General features: G+C 37.6%; 1 protein-coding gene across 3 annotated transcripts; it reads right to left on the bottom strand.

Moving 5' to 3' along the window:
• Positions 1-3,841: 3,841 nt before the first annotated feature.
• On the bottom strand, positions 3,842-20,718 carry LRIF1 (ligand dependent nuclear receptor interacting factor 1). 3 transcript variants are annotated; one of them, XM_023232583.1, is made up of 4 exons: positions 20,259-20,620; positions 7,936-9,436; positions 6,498-6,770; positions 3,842-5,069 (listed from the first exon to the last, which is right to left on the bottom strand). In XM_023232583.1, exons 1-4 carry the CDS (start codon positions 20,324-20,326, stop codon positions 4,629-4,631), a joined length of 2,283 nt encoding a protein of 760 aa, XP_023088351.1. In that variant the 5' UTR covers positions 20,327-20,620; the 3' UTR covers positions 3,842-4,628. The 3 variants fall into 3 exon arrangements, with proteins under 3 accessions (XP_023088351.1, XP_023088353.1, XP_023088354.1); XM_023232585.1 differs by having other exon boundaries at positions 3,842-5,066; XM_023232586.1 differs by lacking the exon at positions 7,936-9,436 and having other exon boundaries at positions 20,259-20,718.
• Between the last annotated feature and the right edge of the window lie 2,118 nt (positions 20,719-22,836).

Genomic DNA, 22,836 nt, shown 5'->3' with positions numbered 1-22,836 from the left:
CAGCATTCATCACCTGCTAACTGAAAAGCCCTTCAGTCCTGAATTACCAGCAGTGATACCCAGGTACTATGTTGAGGGCTTTAGGTGAGCCACTGAGACTTGTTGGCTTCAGGTGAGACTCAGCACATTACCAGCTATGGCGGCTATTGGATGAAACTCCTCTGCTTGAGAAAAGCAGAAGGAAAAGTAAAGGAGACTTTGTCTTGCACCTTAGGTACCAGCATGGCAACAGGGGGATCATGAACCAAGCATGCTCTTGGGTTTTCCGATTCCAGGGTTTGACTCTTGGATGGAATCCCTGGACCTGCCCTGGGTCAGAAGGGAGCCCCCTGCCATTAAGAGTGATTCTCAGGCTGGGCGAGATTCACCACAGCTAACTGACGAGCTGTTGGGCCTTAAGGGAATACTGGAGGTCCTCCAGCAGTACTCTCCATGTCTTGTGGTGGCAGTGGCTACAGCATGAGGTTCCTCTGCCTTTGGAAAGGGGAAGGAAGAGTAGGAAACACTGTGTCTTGTGTTTTGAATGCTAGCTCAGTCACAGTATAATAGAACACCAGGTAGATGTCTAAGGTTTTTTACCCTAGTCCCTGACTCCCAGGTGGCACCTCTGGACTTACACAGGGCCTGAGGGAACTTTCCAACCTAAAGGGAAGGACGCGGGCCTGGCTGGCTTTGCCACCTGCTAATTATAGAGTCCTAGGGCCTTAAGTGAACATAGACGATAGCCAGGGAGTAGTTATAGCAGGTCTTAAGTGAGATCCAGGGTTATGCTAGCTTCAAGTATGACACAGTACTGTCATAGTGGTGGGGGCCACAGAGGTGCTTGTGTAACTTCATCCTCAGGTTTAGGTGGTTCAGGACAGAAAGACTCCACTTCTTTAGAAGAAAGTGAGGAAAGAGAACAGGAGCAGAGCTCTGCCTAGTAATCCAGAGAATTCTGGATCTTGTCCAAAACCATCAAGGCAGTACCTCTATGAGTCTTCAAGAACCACCGAAATTACTGACCTTGGGGTGCTCCATGAAACAGATACAACTTAGAGCACAACACTCAAGTCCTTTAGATATCTGAAAAACTTTTCCAAAAAGGACAGATACAAACAAGCCCAGACAGTGAAGACTACAATAAATACCTAACTCTTCTATGTCCAGACACCAAAGAACATCTACTAGCATCAACACTATGCAGGAAATCATGACCTCACCAAATAAACTAAATAAGGCACCAAGGACCAATCCTGAAGAAACAGAGACATATGACCTTTCAGACAGAGAATTCAAAATAGCTGTGTTAAGGAAACTCACAGAAATTCACGATAACACAGAGAAGGAATCCAGAATTCGATCAGATATGTTTAACAAAGAGATTGAAATGATTTAAAAGAATCAACTTTTTTTCAGCAGAAATTTTGGAGCTAAAAAATGCAGTTGGCATATTGAAGAATGCATCAGAGTATTTTAATAGCAGAACTGATCAAGCAGAAGAAAGAATTAGTTAGCTTAAAGACAGGTTATTTGAAATCACAGAGGAGATAAAAAAGAATAAAAAACAATAAAACATACCTACAGGATCTAGAAAATAGCCTCAGAAGGGCAAATTTAAGAGTTACTGGCCTTAGAAAGGAGATATAGATAGAACTAGAAAGCCTAGTCAAAGGGATAATAACAGAGAACTTACCAAACCTAAAGAAATATATCAATATCCATATACAAGAAGGTTATAGAACAATGAGCAGATTTAATCCAAGGAAGACTACCTCAAGGCATTTAATAATCAAACTCCCAAAGATCAAGGACAAAGAAATATTTCTAAAAGCAGCAAGAGAAAAAAAAAAACATACAATGGAACTCCAATATATCTGGCAGCAGACTTTCCAGTGGAAAACTCATAAGCCAAGAGAGAGTGGCATGACATATTTAACATGATGCAGGAAAAAACTTTTTACCCTAGAATAGTATATTCAGCAAAAATATTGTTCAAACATGAAGGTGAAATAAAGACTTTCCCAGACAAACAAAAGCTGAGGGCTTTCATCAACACCAGTCAGAAAGAAAAGGACATTAACAAGAAATAAGCAATCACCTAAGAGTACAAAACACACTGGTAATGGTACACAGAAAAAAAAAAAAAAAAACAGAATATTCTAACACTGTAACTGTGGTATGTAAACTACTCTTATCCTAAAAAGACTGACCAATGAACCAATCACAAACAATAACTTTTCATGACATAGGCAGTACAATAAGATATACGTAGAAACAAGAAGATGTTTCGCCAATGTTGGTCAGACTGGTCTCAAACTCCTTACCTCAGGTGATCCGCCCACCTCGGCTTCCCAAAGTGCTGGGATTACAGGTGTGAGCCACTGCGCCTGGCCTATATTTTCTAATTTTCTACAATACATTTTCACTGTTTCTATGACAGATATTAAACATTTTTCAAAAGAAGTGATGATTCATCAAATTACATTCTGCTGATAAATCAAGAAGACTGATAATTGACTACTGAATCTAGTAATATGGAAGTCACTAGTGACCTTGACAATATGTTTATGTGGTGTGGGGAGAGCAAAACATGACTGAAATAGTTTAGCAGTTCCTCAAAACATAAAAACAGTTATTGTATGACCTAGCAATTACAGTCCTAGGTATATACCCAAGAGGAACTGAAAACATATACTAAAAAACCCTGTACACAAATATACACAGCAACATTATTTGTAGCTGCCAAAAGTGGAAACAATCCAAACGCTCAAAACAAACGAATGGATAAAGTGTGGTATATCTATGATGGAATATTATTCAGCAATAAATAATGAAGTGCTGATAAATGCTACAACATGGATAAATCTTGAAAACATTAGATGAAGTAAAAAACACCTATCACAAAGAAAAACATATTGTATGATTCCATATATATGAAATGTTCACAACAGGCAATTCCATAAAGACAGAAAGCTTTTTAGTGCTTGCCTATGGCACACAGAGAGGTGATGGGGAATGACTGCTAATGGGTATAAGGTTGGTTTGGGGACGTTTTGAACATTTTGAAAATGTTCTAAAATTATAGTGTTGATGGTTGTACAACTCTGTAAACATAATAAAAACCAGTGAACTGTACACTTTAAAAAGCTGGATTTTACAGTACATGAATTTTATCACAAAACAGCTGTTAATAAAATAAAAAGCAGCAAAATCTAGCTGAGGTATGTATTTGTTTCACTTCTTTATGGTACTTTCTGATCTACTATTCTCTTTTGTTGCCATTGTACAGATTTTTTTTTTCTTTAACTTCTTTTACTTCCAGAGATTTGCTTTTTTTTTTGAGATGGAGTCTGGCTCTGTCGCCCAGGATGTAGTGCAGTGGTGGCACAGTCTTTGCTCACTGCAACCTCCACCTCCCGGGTTCAAGTGATTCTCCTGCCTCAGCCTCCTGAGTAGTTAGGATTACAGGTGCCCGCCACTGTGCCCGACTAATATTTGTATTTTTAGCAGAGATAGGGTTTTGCCATGTTGGCCAGGCTTGTCTCAAATTCCTGACCTCAGGTGATCCGCCCACCTCGGCTTCCCAAAGTGCTGGGATTACAGGTGTGAGCCACTATGCCTGACCTGATCATTTTTTATTAACCTTATTCTCCTCCTCCTCTCTCTCTTTAAGAGACAGAGTCTCGCTGTGCTGCCCAGGCTGGCCTCAAACTCCTAGCCTCAAGCAATTCTCCCCCCACTCAGACTCCTGGGCAGCTGGGACTACAAACACACACCACGTTCAGCTAACTCCCCATTTCTTAATCCCTATGCCTACAGCATTCCCAAACCTTCCCAAATTAAAGATTAACCAGACAGAGAAAATATACTTTTACAGTTTAAGAAATGTTAAACGTGACAACTGTTCAGGATCTACTTTTTACACAATCTCAGTAGTATATGTACATATTTAAAAAAAAAAAAAAAAAAAAGGAGCATTGCCTGGGAACAACACATCACTATAAGCAAACAAAGCATCAAATAGCCAGAATTCTAAAATACACTTTGGATTATATAAAATTACATTGTAAAGTTACAAAACAAATGTTGCTCATTCTTGAGAAATGTTTCAATGTTTAAATAATGTTGCCATAATACATATTCTTTCATGGCATTAAAAAAAAAAAAATGGCGAGTACAAGGTATCATCATTTTAAGGGTAATGAGATCAAGCAAGTACATATACAAATCCATTGGAAAAGCTAAGTTTGGAGCTGATTTCCTCTCTTGGATTGTAAAATTTCAGTAATACAGTCATTATCTACTGCTGGAATAATGCCTGAGCAATTAAAGATACAAACAATAAAACCCTACCCAAATATTCAAACTTGGAGAATTCTAGTTAAAATAATAGAAAAATATAAAATTTTATCCTTCCAAAAAAAGGTATCTAAGACAAAGGTATAGATACCACATGTAAATTATTCACAAGTTATATGTGAATCAACCTTTTCTGTATTCCTTAAATAAAGTTCTATAATTAACTGATGAAAAAACAAGTTTCGTATTCAAAGACACTTTCAGAACACATCTACAATTAACTTATTAATGCAGAAGTATATTTTAAAAAACAGCTATTTCATTGAAGTCTTTAGGTACAGGAGATTTTATTTTTGGTGCATCTTCTTACGCATTTCTTCAAGAGCTGCTTCTTTCTCTCTCAGCACCTGCTTAAGTCTTCTTATTTTTTCATCTCGAACGGTTTCTTCTAACTCTGGTGGTGTCACTGGGAAAATATCTTCGGTATAATTTTTATTGAAGAAATGACTTTGTTCATAAGCTGCACTTGTATTCAATGTGCCTTTCTCTTGCCTCTCATAGGTATAGTATTCTATCTCAGTTCTCTTTTCCTGTCTGGTTTTGCTGTGACTCGTGAGAATGTTATGTTGGGACACATCTGAAGTTGGTAAAATACTGCTCAGAGGTTGGGAACTGGTGACATTAGCTTCCCCATTTATGATTGTGTTAGAAGCATTCTCTGTTTTTCTCTTCTTTATGTGATCCATCTTCTTAATAGTTTTTGCTTTTCTTTTCGTATCAAAATTCTGCTGCAATATCAAATAACATTCCAAAACAAAAACAAAATGTTATTGCTAAATGCACGAGGTACTATCAAGTTTAACAACGTCTGCAGAAACAAATATTTACCTATTTTATTAACAAAATTTATGGAAGACAACTACAGCAAGAAAGAAATATTTCCCACTGTATGCTACCAAAATGTCTTAATCACATTCAGTAAGAAGAAATTGCCTAATTCACATTTTCTCCATACTGACCTACCACAGAAATATAATAGCACTTGTAAAGTGCCTGAGATATACAAGTTATTTAATTTTTTTCTTTTCCTTTGCACAGCAGGCACATGTGGAGGATTTTCATTAGAAAAGGTTTACTAGTCTCTGATCTAAAGTTCAGAATATTACACGATAATGATATATTCATAAGTCAAACAGTAGACAAAGTTACAGACATTTCTTTTTATCATTATTAGATATATAAGTTGCTTAAAAGCTTAGTATTAAGAACATATGCATGCTTATATCTTCCACTACATTTGAATTATTTCATTTAGATAGAGTTCTCAAAGTAGAATGACTAGTTAAAAAGCTATGACCATTTTCTTGTAACACAATGGAAAAAAAAATGTCGCTGGTGAATAAAAACAATTAAAACACATCTTTAACTGGGATGCATTTTTACCTGTGCATGTGTGTGTGTGTGTGTGTGTGTGTGTATGTAGAAAAATATACAATTTTTTTTTTTTTTGGAGACAGGAGTTTCGTTCTGTTGCCAGACTGGAGTGCAGTGACGCCATCTCAGCTCACTGCAACCTCCGCCCTCCAGGTTCAAGCAATTCTCCTGCCCTCAGCTTCGCGAGTAGTTGGGACTACAGGCGTGCGCTACCTCGTTCAGCTTTTTGTATTTTTAGTAGAGATGGGGTTTCACCATGTTGGCCAGGATGGTCTCGATCTCTTAACCTTGTGATCCACCCACCTCGGCCTCCCAAAGTGCTGGGATTACAGGCATGAGCCACGGCGCCCAGCCTGGTTCTTTTTTTTTTTGAGATGGAGTCTTGCCCTGTCGTCTGGGCTGGAGTGCAATGATGCGATCTCGGCTCACTGCAACCTCCACCTTCCGGGTTCAAGTGATTCTCCTGCCTCAGCCTCTTGAGTAGCTGGGATTACAGGCGACCGCCACCACGCCCAGCTAATTTTTGTATTTTTAGTAGAGACGGGGTTTCACCACATTGGTCAGGCTGCTCTTGTACTCCTGACCTTGGGTGATCCACCTGCCTCAGCCTCCCAAAGTGCTGGGGCCCGGTTGTTTAAAATATCGTTTTGGTACTATGTATTTGCAAAACCTAACAACCGTCATTTATACTAATGCACAAGGGTTAAAACCAAATCAAGAAAATTAATATTCATGTATCATTTGTAGTACCTATGAAAAGCACATTAAAATGTATTACCTACCTGTTTTCTCTCTCCTTCCTTCACCATAAACTCTGTCTCTTTGTAAGTGCCACTGTTTACCAAACTGCTAAAGGAATCAAAACCTTCTCCAGAGGTCAAATGGTCAGGAATTCGAGTAAGGCACACTCTCAAATCTTTAGTAAGGCCAAATATCTTTTTAAATTCAGCATCACTCTTCAGATGTGATGCCTTATTACTTCTTCCGTGGGAATCTTTCTTGTCATTTCTTCCTTGGGCACCTTTATCTGATGTTGATGCCATCTCATTATGGATCTGGAATTAGGAAAAGAAAACACACAAACAATACTGCTAATTATTCAAGTTACTTTATTAAACAAGCAACTAAGTGATTATTTCATCTTACATAAAAGAACACATCATGCTTTATGATTGGTTTGTATTATCCTTGCCTTACCACCCACACTCAAAAAACTGAATAAAAGGAAGTACAAACTTAAAACATTCCCCCCTACAATTTCTCAATTAATTTGTTGCACTAGAAAGGCAGTAAGTAGTCAACTCTAAAACAACTGAAATGAGAATACATACTAATGACATTAAAATAACATATATGACATTATTTAGAAATTGTAGTCTTCTGGAAAAGTCACACATGCCTTTAATCAATCTTGTATTTAACAATCAGAATTTACCTCCTTACATCTCTGGAGTTCAATGAATTCTGTATTGAAGGGGAGAAATGCTGACATTATTGAGTAGACCTCTAACTAAGCAAGGAAAAGGTGGGTACAAATATCTAGTAAGCACACAGACGGACAAACCTTAGGTCGAACATAAAGGTAACTATGTGAGCATGTTGGGTAACTGGCTGAGGAGTCACAAAGAGCTAATAAAAAGAAAAATGAAATTTGTCTACCAAAAAATAAATAAACTCATCAAAGATGCTGATATAATCTTATTTCCACAAATTACTGAAAGGTATTGATTAGCCCTGTCTCACCTTTTCCATAGTATACCAGCACTACCAAAAAAAAACCCCACAAAACCCCGAAACCAACTCTTTTACATGCATACTATCTCCTCATATACTAGAAAGGCTATTATATATGAACATACATACATACATGTACGTATATACATATACTCACACATTTTCACTAAGCTTTGAATTCACATTATCCTTCCCCAACTCTTCTAAACTTTTTTGCTCTGTGATTTTTTTTTGTTTTAAAGATTTGGCATGCCAAGTGATTCAAGAGAAAGATTGTACTCCTTTGTACATGATTGTACCCAATTGTACTCCTCCTCAAATTTGCTCAGATGGAAGTTTTGAAATTAAATACTCATATGTGTACAGTCTGTGTGTGATAAGGTTGGCAGTGGGGGAAAGACGTTATCATAGATAACTTTGAGAATTAAGAAAACAAACTTTTCTATATAGATATATAAAAAGAGCACCCTGACATGGGAAAATTACCTTTGGTTCTTGGTCTCTGAAAACACACTGTTGTGAAGTAACAGTTGTTGCATCAACAGAGGAACTTATTTTCTCTATGCTCTGGAGGATACTTCCTTTTCTGGGGGCATTGTGTCCTGTACTAAATCCATCTGGAAAGATTGGATTTGTGAATAAAGTCTTACTCTGTTTTAAGTAGTTACTGAATTGGTTCATATGTGGATTTGTGGTAGAAGGAGATGGTTTCTCCACTTTATTCTTCTCTGCCCTTAGATTGGCCATGGAAGCAAGCTGGGTATTGGAAAGTGATTTTGTCTCCATCTGGGAAGATTTACTTTTAGCCAAAACAATATTTACAACCTCTCTGGATATTTCTGTGACTGGACTTGAACTCACTATCTGTAACGTGTCTTTTCTTACTGGAGTATCAGGAGAAACAGAATTCTGTTTGTCAATTTGTGATGGTAGAACATCTGTCCCCTTTTTAGCCAACAGATAGACTTTCCCATTAAACATAACCAAAGCATTATCTTTAATAGGCATATTTTTGGATTGTGTCCCACTACGATCGATGGTACTCAATGATGGCATATTTATAGTATTATCTCCCAAATTTTTCCTATCTACGAAAGTTTTTAAAATCTTTGAAGCCACATTATTTGAAGACTTAACAGGAACAAGAGATGGCGTAAAAGGTTGTAGATTATCTTGGAAAATCCATTTCACTGGAGCTGCTTGAGAATGCTGACCACCTTTCAATTTTGTCTCTGTAGCAACATTCTTTGGAATTTGTGTGGTATTTAGTATTACTGGCTTTGCTATTTCTGTAACAGGTTTTGGGTAAATGTTTTGAAAGTTCTTGGTAACTACATTTTTCACTGTATTTACAGGAGATACATAAATAACAGTTGGCATTTGGGAGGCCTCAACCATTCCTGAGGTACTGGTGGTGGCAGTTGCAAGTATTTTTTGCTGCACTGAAGGAGGCAATGATGACGCTGGTACAGATTTCACTTCAGCATGGGCTGGAATCTGTAAATGATGCCCAGAAGGCAAAACTGGAGACTTCACAGTCACTGGAAGACTCTGGGTATTAACTACAATAAAAGATGAGTCTTTTTGTGTTGAGGGAGGAACAGCAAATGTTTGCATGGTGAGTCCATCAATTTTCACACCATGACTCTGAACTTTAGAAACTGATGATGAAAAATTTCCAGTTCCCACAGAAGTAACTCTACCTTTTTCTGATGTATCTACTGTTCTTGTAAGAAAATAGTTTGAAGAACTGGCTGGTTGAAAAATGGGCAATTGAACGGACGCACTTGTGGAAGAGCTGGAAATCTGAGTCTGAAAAGTAACTTGAACTGGTTTTCCTGTATTCCCTTTCAAAGCATCAGACATGACTGAAGATTGAACTAGTGGTATAAGATTTCCAGAAGACTTAGGAATTGGAAGTAATTGCAGAAGATTTTTTCCATCCGAGCCAATCGTCTGAACTACTTGGTACATGCAGCCTGAAACACTTAAAAGAACATTGAGTAAATAAATACAAACATACTACATGGTATATACATTTTATTTAAAAATATATATTTGTAAATATTATTTTTAAATATTAAAATATAAAGTATATAATCTTCCATTTTGAGTTTTTAAAGTGAAAGACTGCAAAACAAGTATTTTGAAGTAGAAGAGATAATGCTATAGTCAGCTTTTTATATTAGGCAATGGGTATGAGATAATAACATTTATTCCTAAGACTAAAAGTAGACATTTCTAAGGTTTTGCCCTATATAAAATTATGCTACTAAAGTAAGCTCCTCTTAAAAATATTAGCATCTTCCCTTCCTCCTTTCCCTGAATTCTTTCCTCTTGTCCTCCTCCTCTACTCTAACTGAAGATTCTCATTCCCTCTCCCTTTACTCTTATTCCATTTCTCTCAGTCTTTTCCCCCTCAATCTGTTCTGTCTTCTTCCTTCAATAACTCACAAGTTCTGCTAGCCATTCTTCTTTTGCCTAAGCTCTCTCTATGGTGTTACCTTAGTTTGCCACATTTTTGTACTATAGACTTCACTGAACTGTTTATGTAGGAATCATTTTCTTCTGATTACTGTTTCAGCACATTTAAGGTTTAGTGCTAAACAGTCCTTGGTATAGCAATTATTTATATTGGTCAATTGTCAATCACCTATCAACCCATACATATAATACCACTGCAATTTCAGCTGAATGATTTCCAATCAATGTGGAAAAGACTGGAAATCATTTTTTTTTAACTGAATCAATTCTGACCCCCCATGCCTTGAACTATTTCTTAGTACAGATTGTCTAATTTTAAGAAAAGTCAACATATACTAATCTGTTTGCATAATTAGTTATTTGGAGATTACTTGAATGTAGATACATTACCTTATTTATATCTAAAACATCTTTCAGCTCCTGGGAAATATTGAGCTTTCATGGGATTCAGGGCCATCACACATACTATCACTCTACCTAGGTACTCCTCACCCAACTCAACTCTTCACATAGCTCAAGTCTTGGCATAAATGATATTTCCCAAGAGATACATTTTCTGACCACTTTATCCTTGTCCTTCCTTCATAATTAATCTGTAACATCACACTTGTTAGCTTCCTTCATGGTATATGTCATAGATTGTCATCATATATTAACATGTTTGTCTATAGACTGTCTCTCATGTTAAATTCTAGCAATATGAGTGCAGTGTCCATATCCCATAGACCTAGCATGGTCTTAGATAACTAAGATCAAATAAACAAAAAAGTTCAAGGGCAAATAATAATGATAATAATTAGGATTCTCAAAAGCATAAAGGTATGTTTTTAAAACTCTCAGGTATTAATAAAAATTAATACCCAAAATTCTATGTATCCATAGAAATGTTGGTTTACCTTTCTGCAGCATGAATAACATTATTATGTCCTTACAAAAATGTAAAACTGTCTTCTGGACACTTGAGAATGGGTCAAAATATTACATTGACCTTTTGTTGTTGTTGTTGTTGTTGAGACAGGGCCTGGCTCTGTCATCCAGACTGGAGTGTAAGTATACAATCTCGGCTCACTGCAATCTCTGCCTCCTGGGCTCAAACCATCCTTCTACCTCAGCTTCTCAAGTAGCTGAGACTACAGATGCATGCCACCAAACCCAGCTAGTTTTTGTATTTTTTATAGAGGCAAAGTTTTGCTATGTTGCCCAGGCTGGTCATACACTGACTTTTAATAAATTAAAAGTTAACTTCTAAAGAGAATAAACCCTAAGAAAAGGATGAATTCTTGCTTTCAGGGCTTTAAGAGGAAAAATCTACCTTTATTACCTCCCTGCACCACAAGAAAAGCACATTTGACCTGGATAAGGACATATTCAATATTATGTCATTACACAAAAAGTTACCAAGTGTCTGCTATAATTTAAGCACCAGGCTCATTAGGAAAAAAGGATCAGTAAGCTGTAGCCTCTGGGCCTAATCTGGCCCACTCTGTTTTTGTGGATTCTTATATTTTACTTGATTTTTAAAAATCAAAAGAGTAACAGTAGCCTCTGTAGTGGCTCCTCAGTCTTCTTTGCCGACTCATACTTTTCAATCAACTTTCAAATGTTGGGAGTTTACCAAAGCTTAGAAAGAATCCTTCTCTTCCTATTCTGTACTCTTTCCTTAGATGCTTCTCAATGCATAACTTCAATTAAATTATCACTTACATATCAACAATCTCAATATTTCTATCTGTGGCTTCTTTGAAATGTAGGCTTATACATCCAAATTCCCTTTTAACATTTTCATTCAGAATCTCAAACATTCCTAAAATTCAACATGGCCAGATCTCTGCCCATCCTAATCCCCCAAATTCCATCTTCTGCAGGGTTTTCTTTGCTAAATAGCATCTCATCTACCTTAGATGCCTTAAGTCAGAATAGGTAAATGTTCCTTTCTTATTCTCTATATTCAGTGATCACAAAATCCTGTTGATATTGTCTCCTAAATTTCCTTTGATCTGTTCAGTTCTCTCCGAATCAACTCTACTCCAAGCAAACATCATCTCTGGCTTAGAATACTACAATAGCTTCATGACTGATTTTTTTCTTCAATCATATCTTCTACTTTTCAATTTACTCAGCACACTAAAACTGATCTTTCTCTGCTTAAAACATTGCAGTGGCTTTCCATTATTCTTAGAGTTGTAGGAAGAAAACCACTGCTTCTGATGCAATGTTAAGCCAAAGGAAGAGAGGATTTTAAGAAAATTGGGCAATTATACTAAAAGTTTCTGAGATGCCAAATAGGATGAGGATTAAAAATGTACACCTAAAATAGTGCTGTGAAGATCACTGATGGCTTTAGTAAGAGCAGTGTGGTAGGGGAAAGCAGTTGCTAAGGAGTGGATATGAAGAAAGCAAGTAGACAACTCTTTGGAAACTTTGACTGTCAAGGGGAAGAGAAAGACTGGCAGGAAGTTACAGGAATAAGTGGTATCAAAGAAGGGATCTTTCCTTTTTCTTTGTTTAAAGTTAGACAAACCAGAACAAATGTAAATACTCAAGTGAGCCAGTTAAGGGAAGAAACTGGTGATAAAGGAACAAAAGGGATACACAATGAGAAGGAGGTAGGAAATGGAAACCAGAGAGACAGCTGGAGGGACTGAACCTTAAAGAGAGCTGGAGACCTATCTCCCTCCACTGGAACACTGGAGGAGAGGTTAGGTGCATTTTCAGGTAAGCATACAACTTTGGGGTTAGAAGGCTGAGGTAATTCTCATTTAAAGGGTTGTATTTTCTTTATGAAAAATCACATGACATCATCTGCTAAAAGTAAGAGCAAAAATATGGAAAGATTTGAGGAGAATCAAAGATCTGAAACAGTCTTCGTGAGGGAGTAAACTGACCACAGAAGATATTAGAGTTGCCAGGATGTATTGATGGCATGGGGAGACAGCTAGTGGTTATGAATTTACAGTGGTACTAATCTGTACTCGAGGCTTTCCTTGTCACACCAAGCACAGATAAACAGAAAGCATATCGAGTTCATCTAGGGTTGGGGTGGCATCAGGAAGGTGCAACAAAAATCAAAGAAGAGCAAAAGAATTTAAGGTATTGATAAGAGTTATTAAAATGAAACACAGAATCTAAACTGGATAGGAAGAAAATGAGAGAATAAAAGGCTCAAGTATAGGGATAAAATAAAGGGATTATTGGTCTTTAGGGCCAGATAAAGTTAACAGTTAAAGTAGGAACAGTTAAACAAGTCAGCTAGAAATACAGGAACTGGCATTTAGAAAACAGGATGCGTGAAACAATTTTGTAGATGCAATAAGGACTACAAAAGTAGATAGGTGCAGCAGAACAGAGAGTAAGATCACTGGGGGAAAAGATCTCTGTAATAAAGATGAGGCAACAAAGAGATTATCCATACGGATACTGAAATCACATAGGATTACAGGGAAGATGGTGAATTAAGTGCCAAGTTCAGCGACAGGAAGCTGGTAGATGGTGTTAACAAGCCGTAATTAAGTGATATGCCAGAAAGTTATTTTGAAGCCTACTTTCTTCTGTAGTCTATTTTCTTTCCTATTATTCTACTAAAACTTCATTCTCAAAGATTACCACAAATGTTCTCACAGTTAAATATGTCTTTATCTTCATTCCCTAGGTACTCTCTGTTGCAACTAATTATCCCTCTATATTGATCCTCTTTCCTATCATGGTTTCCACTGTGTACAATTTCTGTTTCTGTTGACTTTCTTACTGCTCCCTTACTCATTTTCTGCATTCTAAGCATTCTCCTGTAACTATTCCACAAACCACAAAGTACAATTCTTGATCCTGTTTTTCTCCTTCAAGACATTCTTCCTTAAAGACTGCAACAATTCTCACGGCTTCAACTATTTTCAACTATCTTCTTTGGAATAATGACTCCCATAGTTATATCCTTTTATTCCTGTCCCCTACTGGACTTGACATCAGTTCTGTATTTGCAATGTCTTACCAAACATTTTAATACCATCACTTTAAACCCAGGAAGTCAAAATAACTCTATTGAAAACTAGTAGTCTCTCCTACCATTCAATCATGTGGCAGCACCAGTATTTTTCACATCATATAGGTTTTAAATCACCTAGTCATTGCTGATTTGTCTTTATCATCATTTTTATTTAAATTCATCCACAGAACTTTGCACATGTGCTTACAAAAGGTAAACATTTAATAGATGCATACTGAATCATCAAGTCTATAAGGTTTTCTTTTTAACTCATTTCATCCATCTCTTCTTTCTTCATCATTGTGACTTCCACCATCTACATGAGATCCTCATCAGATGTGTCTAGCACTCATCATTCTCATCCCTACAGTATTTTGCTGATGTTTAGTTTTTCTGATTGCAGCCACTATTGAATATTATGTACCTCTGGTAGATTAAAATTGTTTTCATCCTGTTATCTCCTGTTCAAAGTTTTAGTATTCATCATTGCCAATTCAGCTGGACACAAAAATCATCTACAATCTAGCTCCAACCAATCTCTACAACAATACCACCCACAACTTCTCAATGTGAAATCTCTCTTACCAGAGAGATCTCTTTGCTATTCTGAAATATGCCATGTACATTACATTATTTACTCAAAGTATTATTATTTTTCTTCTCCAACAATATAAAATTAGTTTCCAATTCTACCTTTTTCATAAAATATCTGCCAGTCACTCCAGTTTAATTTTTTCCAACTTGGAATTCCGAATGCACTCCCATTCGTGCCGCTAATGTTGGAAATTACATAATGCTTTCTTTATTGACTTTAATCTATTAGCTAATTTTAAAAAATGAGTAAAGTATTGTTTCATTCAATAAGACTGAAACTCCTTAAGGTGAGAGGCTTTATAATTTATTTTGCAATTATCCTTCCAATACCAAGCACAGTATTTTATATGACCTCTATATTTCTGCTTTATAAAAAAACTATATCGTATGAGCTATTTTCCAATCTGATCACTACATTTTTCCCTCTCTTTTCCTCTATTTCTCCTCCAAAAGATTAAAAAAAAGGAAGAAAAATTAAGCTTCTTACATGTCAGTGTTATCAGTGAGATTCACATAATCTACCACAGACCATAAATTCCTGTAGGGTAGATTATACTATTCATATCAATATACTCTACATCTAATCCAGAAACTGGAAGTTGCACACAATAATGTTAGCTGAATTGAATCCTATGCGCTATAATTTTTTAAAAAGTCCATGATTTCTTGGCAACAAAATGTAATGAGTTCTAAAAATTAATCTGAAATGCAGAATGCTAAGAAGTAATAACTCATGATGAAATATGTACTCCTTCTATCAATATACAGTTTTTCATATCTAAGAGCCTTCCATTGAAGAGATTAAATAATTAAAACCCTACGAAGATTCTGTTTTCTGAAAGATCATATTCTGCAGATTAATGTCAGAACTAAAAGTAGAACCAGATTCTGCATCCCATTTTCTAGTTTGGTCACCTAATTACTTTAAGGTAATTACTTTAAACCAGCTGGTGTTCAAACTGAGAAACTCATTTGAAAAATAATACAGTTTAACAGTTTAAAAGAGAAAAGAGGAACATATTAGAAAGATTACGGGCTTCTAATTCTGGTTCTTATAATTACAAGTTGACTAGAAAATTTACTTATCCTCTTTGAATCTGTTTCTTCATTTGTTAAATAGGGGAAAATAAAGCTTACTAGGAGTAGTAAATGAAATAACTGCCTGGGAACATAATAGTTATCTTCCATTAAAATATGCAATTGGTCTCTGAGAATAAGGTAAGGTAAGGTCTTTTAAAAATGTAACGAGAAATTTGGCGGGGTGTAGTGGCTCATGCCTGCAATCTCAGAAACTTGGGAGGCCGAGGTGGGCAGATCACGAGGTCTAGAGATCGAGACCATCCTGGCCAACATGGTGAAACCCCATCTCTACTAAAAATACAAAAATTAGCTGGGTGTGGTGGCACATGCCTGTAGTCCCAGGTAGTTGGGAGGCTGAGGCAGGAGAATCACTTGAACCTGGGAGGTGGAGGTTGCAGTGAGCCCAGATTGCACCACTGCACTCCAGTCTGGCAACAGAACAAGACTCCATCTCAAAAAAAAAAAAAAAAAGGTAATGAGAAATTTAATAAAAAGGCACATTAAACATACTGGTAATGTTATATAACTTCTGACATTTTTTACTATTCTAGTATTGATATGAGGCATTCACATATTAGAAATAGACTAATAGGCCGGGCACGGTGGCTCAAGCCTGTAATCCCAGCACTTTGGGAGGCCGCGACGGGTGGATCACGAGGTGAGGAGATCAAGACCATCCTGGCTAACACGGTGAAACCCCGTCTCTACTAAAAAATACAAAAAACTAGCCGGGCGAGGTGGCGGGAGCCTGTAGTCCCAGCTACTCGGGAGGCTGAGGCAGGAGAATGGTGGGAACCTGGGAGGCGGAACTTGCAGTGAGCCGAGATCGCGCCACTGCACTCCAGCCTGGGCGACAGAGTGAGACTCTGTCTCAAAAAAAAAAAAAAGAAAAAAGAAAAAAAAGAAAAAGAAATAGACTAATAAAAAATGTTGAAGGCTGAGGAACATTTTATATATTTTTTTACAAAATACGTTTTTTTCAACTGCTAGGAAATCCTTTTCCATCTTACTATGACATAATATTATGTACATATAGAACATAACATATGTAAGTACATAACATAGTTATCTATCCAATAATATGTACCATGTATTGCATACATGATAGATATAACAGTTGTTACTAACTCTAATCCTAATAAACAGTCAAGCAAGTTATGAACTGCCATTCCCATTTTACACTTGAGAAAATGGAGATTTAGAAATATTTAATAACTTACTTAGAATTACACACTCCCCTTGAGAAAGCTTATCTACTTTCTGTATTTACTTTAGCATACCCCCATGATAACAGGGTCCAAAAAATTCAAATGTATAAACTGAGAGATTAATGACAGATTTCATTTAGACTGTATAGTATGTGTCTGTCTCTCCCTCACACACACATACACAGACACACTCAAATCACAAAAGATAATAAAACACTGTACAACAAAATGCATACTGAACTGACAATGAAGCATCATCACTCCAATCAAACCAAACCCCCTGCTGAGAACACTTAAGTTTAGCTCTCCATTTATGGGAAGACAGCTGCCAATGGCCAATCACATGATGTCTTAATTCTTATTATTGTAGGATATATAACCACAGGCTTTCATTATAGTACCTCTAACGTGATGCTTCCCAAATCTCTAGTCTCAGCTCTGACTCAGCCTGAGTTTCATATCCAAATATCTGACTGCTTTCTTGATGTGTGCCTCATCTCAGTTTATTTACCAATATCCATCCAGAAAACCGGCATCATAACTGATCCGCCTTTCTTCCTGCCAATTCATTAACAAAGTCAGTCTATTTTCCCTTCTATATTTCTTTGAATTCAACCCCTATGGTACTGCATCAGCTAGTTCAGGCCCTCAGAATTTCTGAAAAGACAACTGAAATAGGATCCTTATATGTAGATCACTCACCCTCAAATCCACACTGCCAAGAGTTATCTAAAATGCACACCTATGTCAGTCTTTTTCTTAAAATACTCTGAACAATTTCCAATAGATGAAGTCTAATTTCCTTAGCAGGGCAAACAGAACCCTTAAGAGCTATCTATCTATCCTACTTGTACAGAATTAAGCAACAAGTATCAGTCATAAACCACACAGGTCCTTTATTTACCAGTTCTCTGCATACGTATATCCTGCATTCATCTTTAACTGAATGGCTGATACTTATGTTTCCCAACTCAGCTGTTCTTGCAATCTTTCCTTCAACTCCCTTCCTCTACTCTCTTCCTTTACTACATCAACATCAACTCTATCATTCCTCCTCCTCCACCATGACTGTAAGGTCTTCCCTGGAAACAGCCCATATCCTTTTATTTAATCAGTCTTCCCATCTAGCACAGTCTACCACATACATAGTAGGTACTAAATGAATGTTTTGTCATCAAATGTTTAGACTGTATTGATAATAAGTGGTAAGCTAGGATATGAACCCAAGTCTCTATGACTTAAAAGGTTCTTTCCACTATAGCATTCGGACTCCTACTTTGTTCTTTGACAATAAAACCCAAATCAACATAAATTAAATGCATAGTATCACAAATATCTTCCAGATTTTTCCTTTGTACTCTAAGATTAAATTTGGGGTTTACATTTTATGCTCTGATGAATTAGAGATACTTCAAACAATACATAACCATATACAATTTTGTATTATGCTACTGAAAAATTTTTAGAAAGCGGTAACTTAGGAAAAAATTAAGCTACAAATAAGAAGAAAATCATAGTCACTTAAGTTATAAAAATACTTAGTACCATCAAACATGTTACCAGAAAAGTAAGAAAACTAAGCTTCCAATAAACTAAAAGGGCTGATGTTAACATTATTTACAAAATTACATTTGGATGTTTTGTTTCTTACAAAACAGAATGGAATCAAATATGCAACTATTAACCAAAGTAAATGTCGAAGCTTCTGAAAGTCATCTGGTAAATGTCCCAAATATATGATGTAAAACCTCAATGATTTAAATAAATACATTCAAAGATAATAAAAACAACGTATAAATCAATGAGTTAATGAACTCAAAATGACTTATGAATGTAATTGTAATTTTAAAATCTCCAAATCCCCAAAAGGATTAGAAATTGGATAACAGAGTTAAGGGTACACACACACACACACACAAAGTTGTTTATCTTGCTTTTTATATTTAAAAATGCAATCGAAAAACAAATTTTCTATAAATTAAGCTAAGTCAGGGATCATTATTCGGGTACTAAAATAAGGCAGCAGAAATTAATCATTAAAAAGTAATTCTACTTTTTAATCTCTACACAGGGCGCACTCTGCCCCTTCCCCCAAATTTCCACCACAAATTAAAAAAAAAAAAAAAAAAAAAAAAAAGAAAAAAACACACAAGTATACCAAAATGGCTCTCTATGATTTGAAATACAATGGTTCTTTCTTGACAGTTCTTCAATAGAATTTTGGCTCATTACTATTAGTGACCATTTCCTTTTATAATACTGCTTTCAAGAAACAAACATTACTTTCGGTCTTTATTGCAATCAAGTTTTCTATTTGTCTGTAATTAAACAAAACTACTTCCTGGGCTAAAATCTGTGCAGAATTAAAGTTGTATGCTTATAATAGTAACAGCTAACATTTATATTGTGCTTTACTATTTTCCTACATGAGGTATTTTACATTATTTCATTCTCCTAATCTTTAAAATATTTCTAAGTGCTATTATTTACAGACTGGAAACAGGTACCTGGCCTCACAAATGCTAACCAGCAAAGTTGAGATTAATCCCAGGTAGCCTGATTTTCTTCAAACGAAAATGCTTTTCCGCGAGTTTTGCATCTTAGTTCTTCATTTTCTTATTAGAGTCTCCAGACCCTATTTTTTCCTTATCACTTAATCTACTAACCATGTGAGAGTACAAGTGAAAACATTCTGCTTTAGCTAACATTCTGTTTCCGATTCATTTCCTCTTAATACAATTAAAAAAACAAAACAAAAAAAAAACTAAGTTACTGATCATCTATTTTCTAACTTTACAAGAATACCTTCCTTAGAAATACTGGACTCTCCTCATGCCAAATATAAATAGCCAATGAAATGGCACTTCATTACAATCCACTTCAAAAACGCTGTTCAAAAGGATTGACTTTACACGAGGATTTCTCCATTCTTACTTCTCTCTCTTCACATAAAGCTATTACTTGAAATTTTAAATATTCAATCTCCTTGTTCTAAAGCCATTTTTCTTCAATCACACACCCTTTCTGTCTCACCATTAAAATGTAACTATTTTCACTGAAGGTCCAGCGCCACCAGGGCTGCACTTGCTAATCCGCGCTGACTGCCGCGTTTCTGCGTGTGCGTGAGAATCTTCCAGAAGGTTTGAGTCACATAAGAGCGTCGGCCATCTTGGTTTTCATCTCCCGTGGAGATCTACTCAGTCCGCCTATTAAACTTGAGACGCTGGAGTCCCGCGGAGCCCGGGAGGGGCTGTGTCTGCCTCTAAAAGAGGTTTTACATTTCCCAGAGGAAGGCGCTCTATGGGCTTTAAGCGCCCCGGTGACGAGCGCTTCCCGCCTGAGTGGCGCACTCTGCGGGCTCCAACTCCTCTCAAACTACACAGCGTCCGGAAACGACGGCCGACTCCACATCCCAAAGACGGACAGGGGGGCAGGCGTGGGGAGGATTCGAAACCGGTACTTACCAACGCGAGGCGCTGCCTGAATTTTCCTCTGCGGGTTTCAGGAAGACCCTCCGTAGGTTATTTGACATTTTAGTGGGGAGAAAGGGGACACCTCAGCCAGGAAAGTGGGAAGCGTGGGGCCGAGTTTCTCAATGGGGCGAGAACCAAAGCGAGGGAATGTTGGGCAGCAGTTGCCCGCAGCAACTGTGAGAGGTTCGACCTTAACGGAGAGCGACACCGGGCTCTCCGGAGGGTGTATCCCCAAGCTCCGGAGCGAGGTCGCGCAGCCACCCAGAAACCGGAAGGCTCCTGGCGGTGGACTGCGTCCTCACAGCGCTACGCTCAGAGAGAATCGGCGTGAGTCTCCGCCCCCAGAGCCTACGACAACGCGCCAGACCCCGCCGGAGCAGGCGCAAGGGGCGTGGCCTTGGTGGCACCGCCCCCAACGGGGCCTGGTCAGTGCTGAAGACTGCGTCAGACTGGCTCTGCTGCCCCGCCCACTGAAGCGGATAGCTGGAGAAAAGCTCGGTCGGGCGTCTTCCGGGGTCGTCACGTCCGTTTGCCAAGGTGACTGGCTCGCTAAAGCCCAACCCTTATGATTCAATCCAATGGCAAGTGATATTTGCTATCTTTTCTTCCGGATCAAGGAACAAACGCAAAAGAAAGCTCTCCGGACACCTACGCAAAATAAAATGTTTCCGGGGTCAATCTTAAATTTTCCGCTTTTGTGCTCGCGGCTGGTTTGTTTTGCTCTCCCGTCGGTGCAAAAGACATCGGCGGGCTTTTTTGGAATCATACACTTGTGGCCTGAGAAAACTTCAAACGCCTGCCTGTGGCCAGCGATTTTTGTTGCTGGTTCTCTGAAGGTTTCCCATTTACTCCTCTTTCCTGAAGCTTTGCCTCTAGACTTACCTAACGCTTTCCTCCAGCCCACGTTCATCGAAACTATCACTTATTGTCATAGACCTTCCTTTCTGAAGGGAGATCTTGGAGTTGCATCAGAACATCCATTGTATTCATTCAGTCATTTATTCAGCTATCCATTGCAGTTGATGCTCTTTATCTCACACTATTTCAAAATTTTTCCTCTCAGCACTATTAATTATTCCCTCATCTTGACGCCATTGGCAATATACTTTCCTGGTTTTGCTCCTACTTTTTTGTCTACAGCTTCTCAATCTCTTTTGAAGATCTCTCCCTTTTCAAGGGAGTTCCTTACATCTTGATCACTGATTCTCTTAATGTTTTCAAACTGTCTTGTCTCAATTAGTGGTTTTATTCATACTCCTGGCTTGAATTACCACATCCACCCATTATTTTACCACTAAACACATATGTGTCCTTGGCACTGATTTAAGTGTTTTACAAAATTAATTTACTCCTAACAACTAATAAAAGAATGATTATATGCAGATGAAGAAACGGATGCTCAGAGAGGGTGAACAAGTTTTTAGAGGTCATAGAGGTTGTGAGTGATGGAGCCAGGCTCCAAATCCAGGTTGTCTGGCTGAACACACCATATACTTTATTACTGCATTATGCTGCTGTGTGACTCATAAATTTATGTTCACAGTTCTGATTTCTCTGAGATCTATACCTGGATGTTCAAGTGAATTGTTGAGATATCCTTTTTGCTATGTTAAAAGCCCCTTCAAATGAAACGTGTTCAAAACCACATTTCTGACTTGCTTCTCTTCCCCGCACTACACATTTTCTTTTATCAGTACTATCTCTAGAAAGAAAGAAAGAAAAAACTTCCTTCTATTAAAGTTGCCAAAATTCCAGTGTCATCCTTAACACTTTCCTCTTTTTATTCCAAAATATATAATTCACCAACTTTTGCAGATTTTATCTTCTACCTATCTTACAAGTCTGCTTTATATTTCTATTACTACTACTATAGAGCAAGCTTACTTACTCTAGTGAAGCTTTATCTGATATCCTTATATCCACTTTTTTTTTTTTTTTAGAGGGAGTCTTGCTGTCGCCCAGGCTGGAGTGCAGTGGTGCAATCTCAGCTGACTGCAAGCTCTGCCTACCAGGTTCAAGCTATTCTCCTGCCTCAGCCTCCCGAGTAGCTGGGACTACAGGTGCCCGCCACCACACAGGCTAATTTTTTGTATTTTTATTAGAGGCAGGGTTTCACCATGTTAACCAGGATGGTCTTGATCTCCTGACCTCGTGATCCACCCGCCTCAGCCTCCCAAAGTGCTGGGATTACAGGCATGGGCCTCATATCCACTCTTGTATTCCTCTAAATGCTGCAGCCAGAGATACCATATGGAAACAAATCTGATAGTGTCATCTCACTGCATTAAAAAAAAAAATCAGTTTCCCCATTGCTTTTATGATAAGGATCAAAATCCTTGATTCTTTTCCTTTTTTCTTTCTTTCTTTTTTTTTTTTTTTTTTTCTTTTTAGACAGGGTCTCAGTCTGTCATGCCAGGCTGGAGTGCAGTGGTATGATTTCAGCTCACTGCAACCTCCGCCTCCTGGATTCAAACGATTCTCGTGCCTCAGTCTCCTGAGTAGCTGGGATTACAGGCGCACACTACCATGCCTGGCTCATTTTTTGTATTTTTAGTAGAGACAGGGTTTC

This window comes from Piliocolobus tephrosceles, chromosome 1, assembly GCF_002776525.5.
Source record: "Piliocolobus tephrosceles isolate RC106 chromosome 1, ASM277652v3, whole genome shotgun sequence".
Taxonomy (NCBI): domain Eukaryota; kingdom Metazoa; phylum Chordata; class Mammalia; order Primates; family Cercopithecidae; genus Piliocolobus; species Piliocolobus tephrosceles.
The sequence above is the reverse complement of the archived record's forward strand: the minus strand, read 5'-3'. Positions and strand labels throughout refer to the sequence as shown.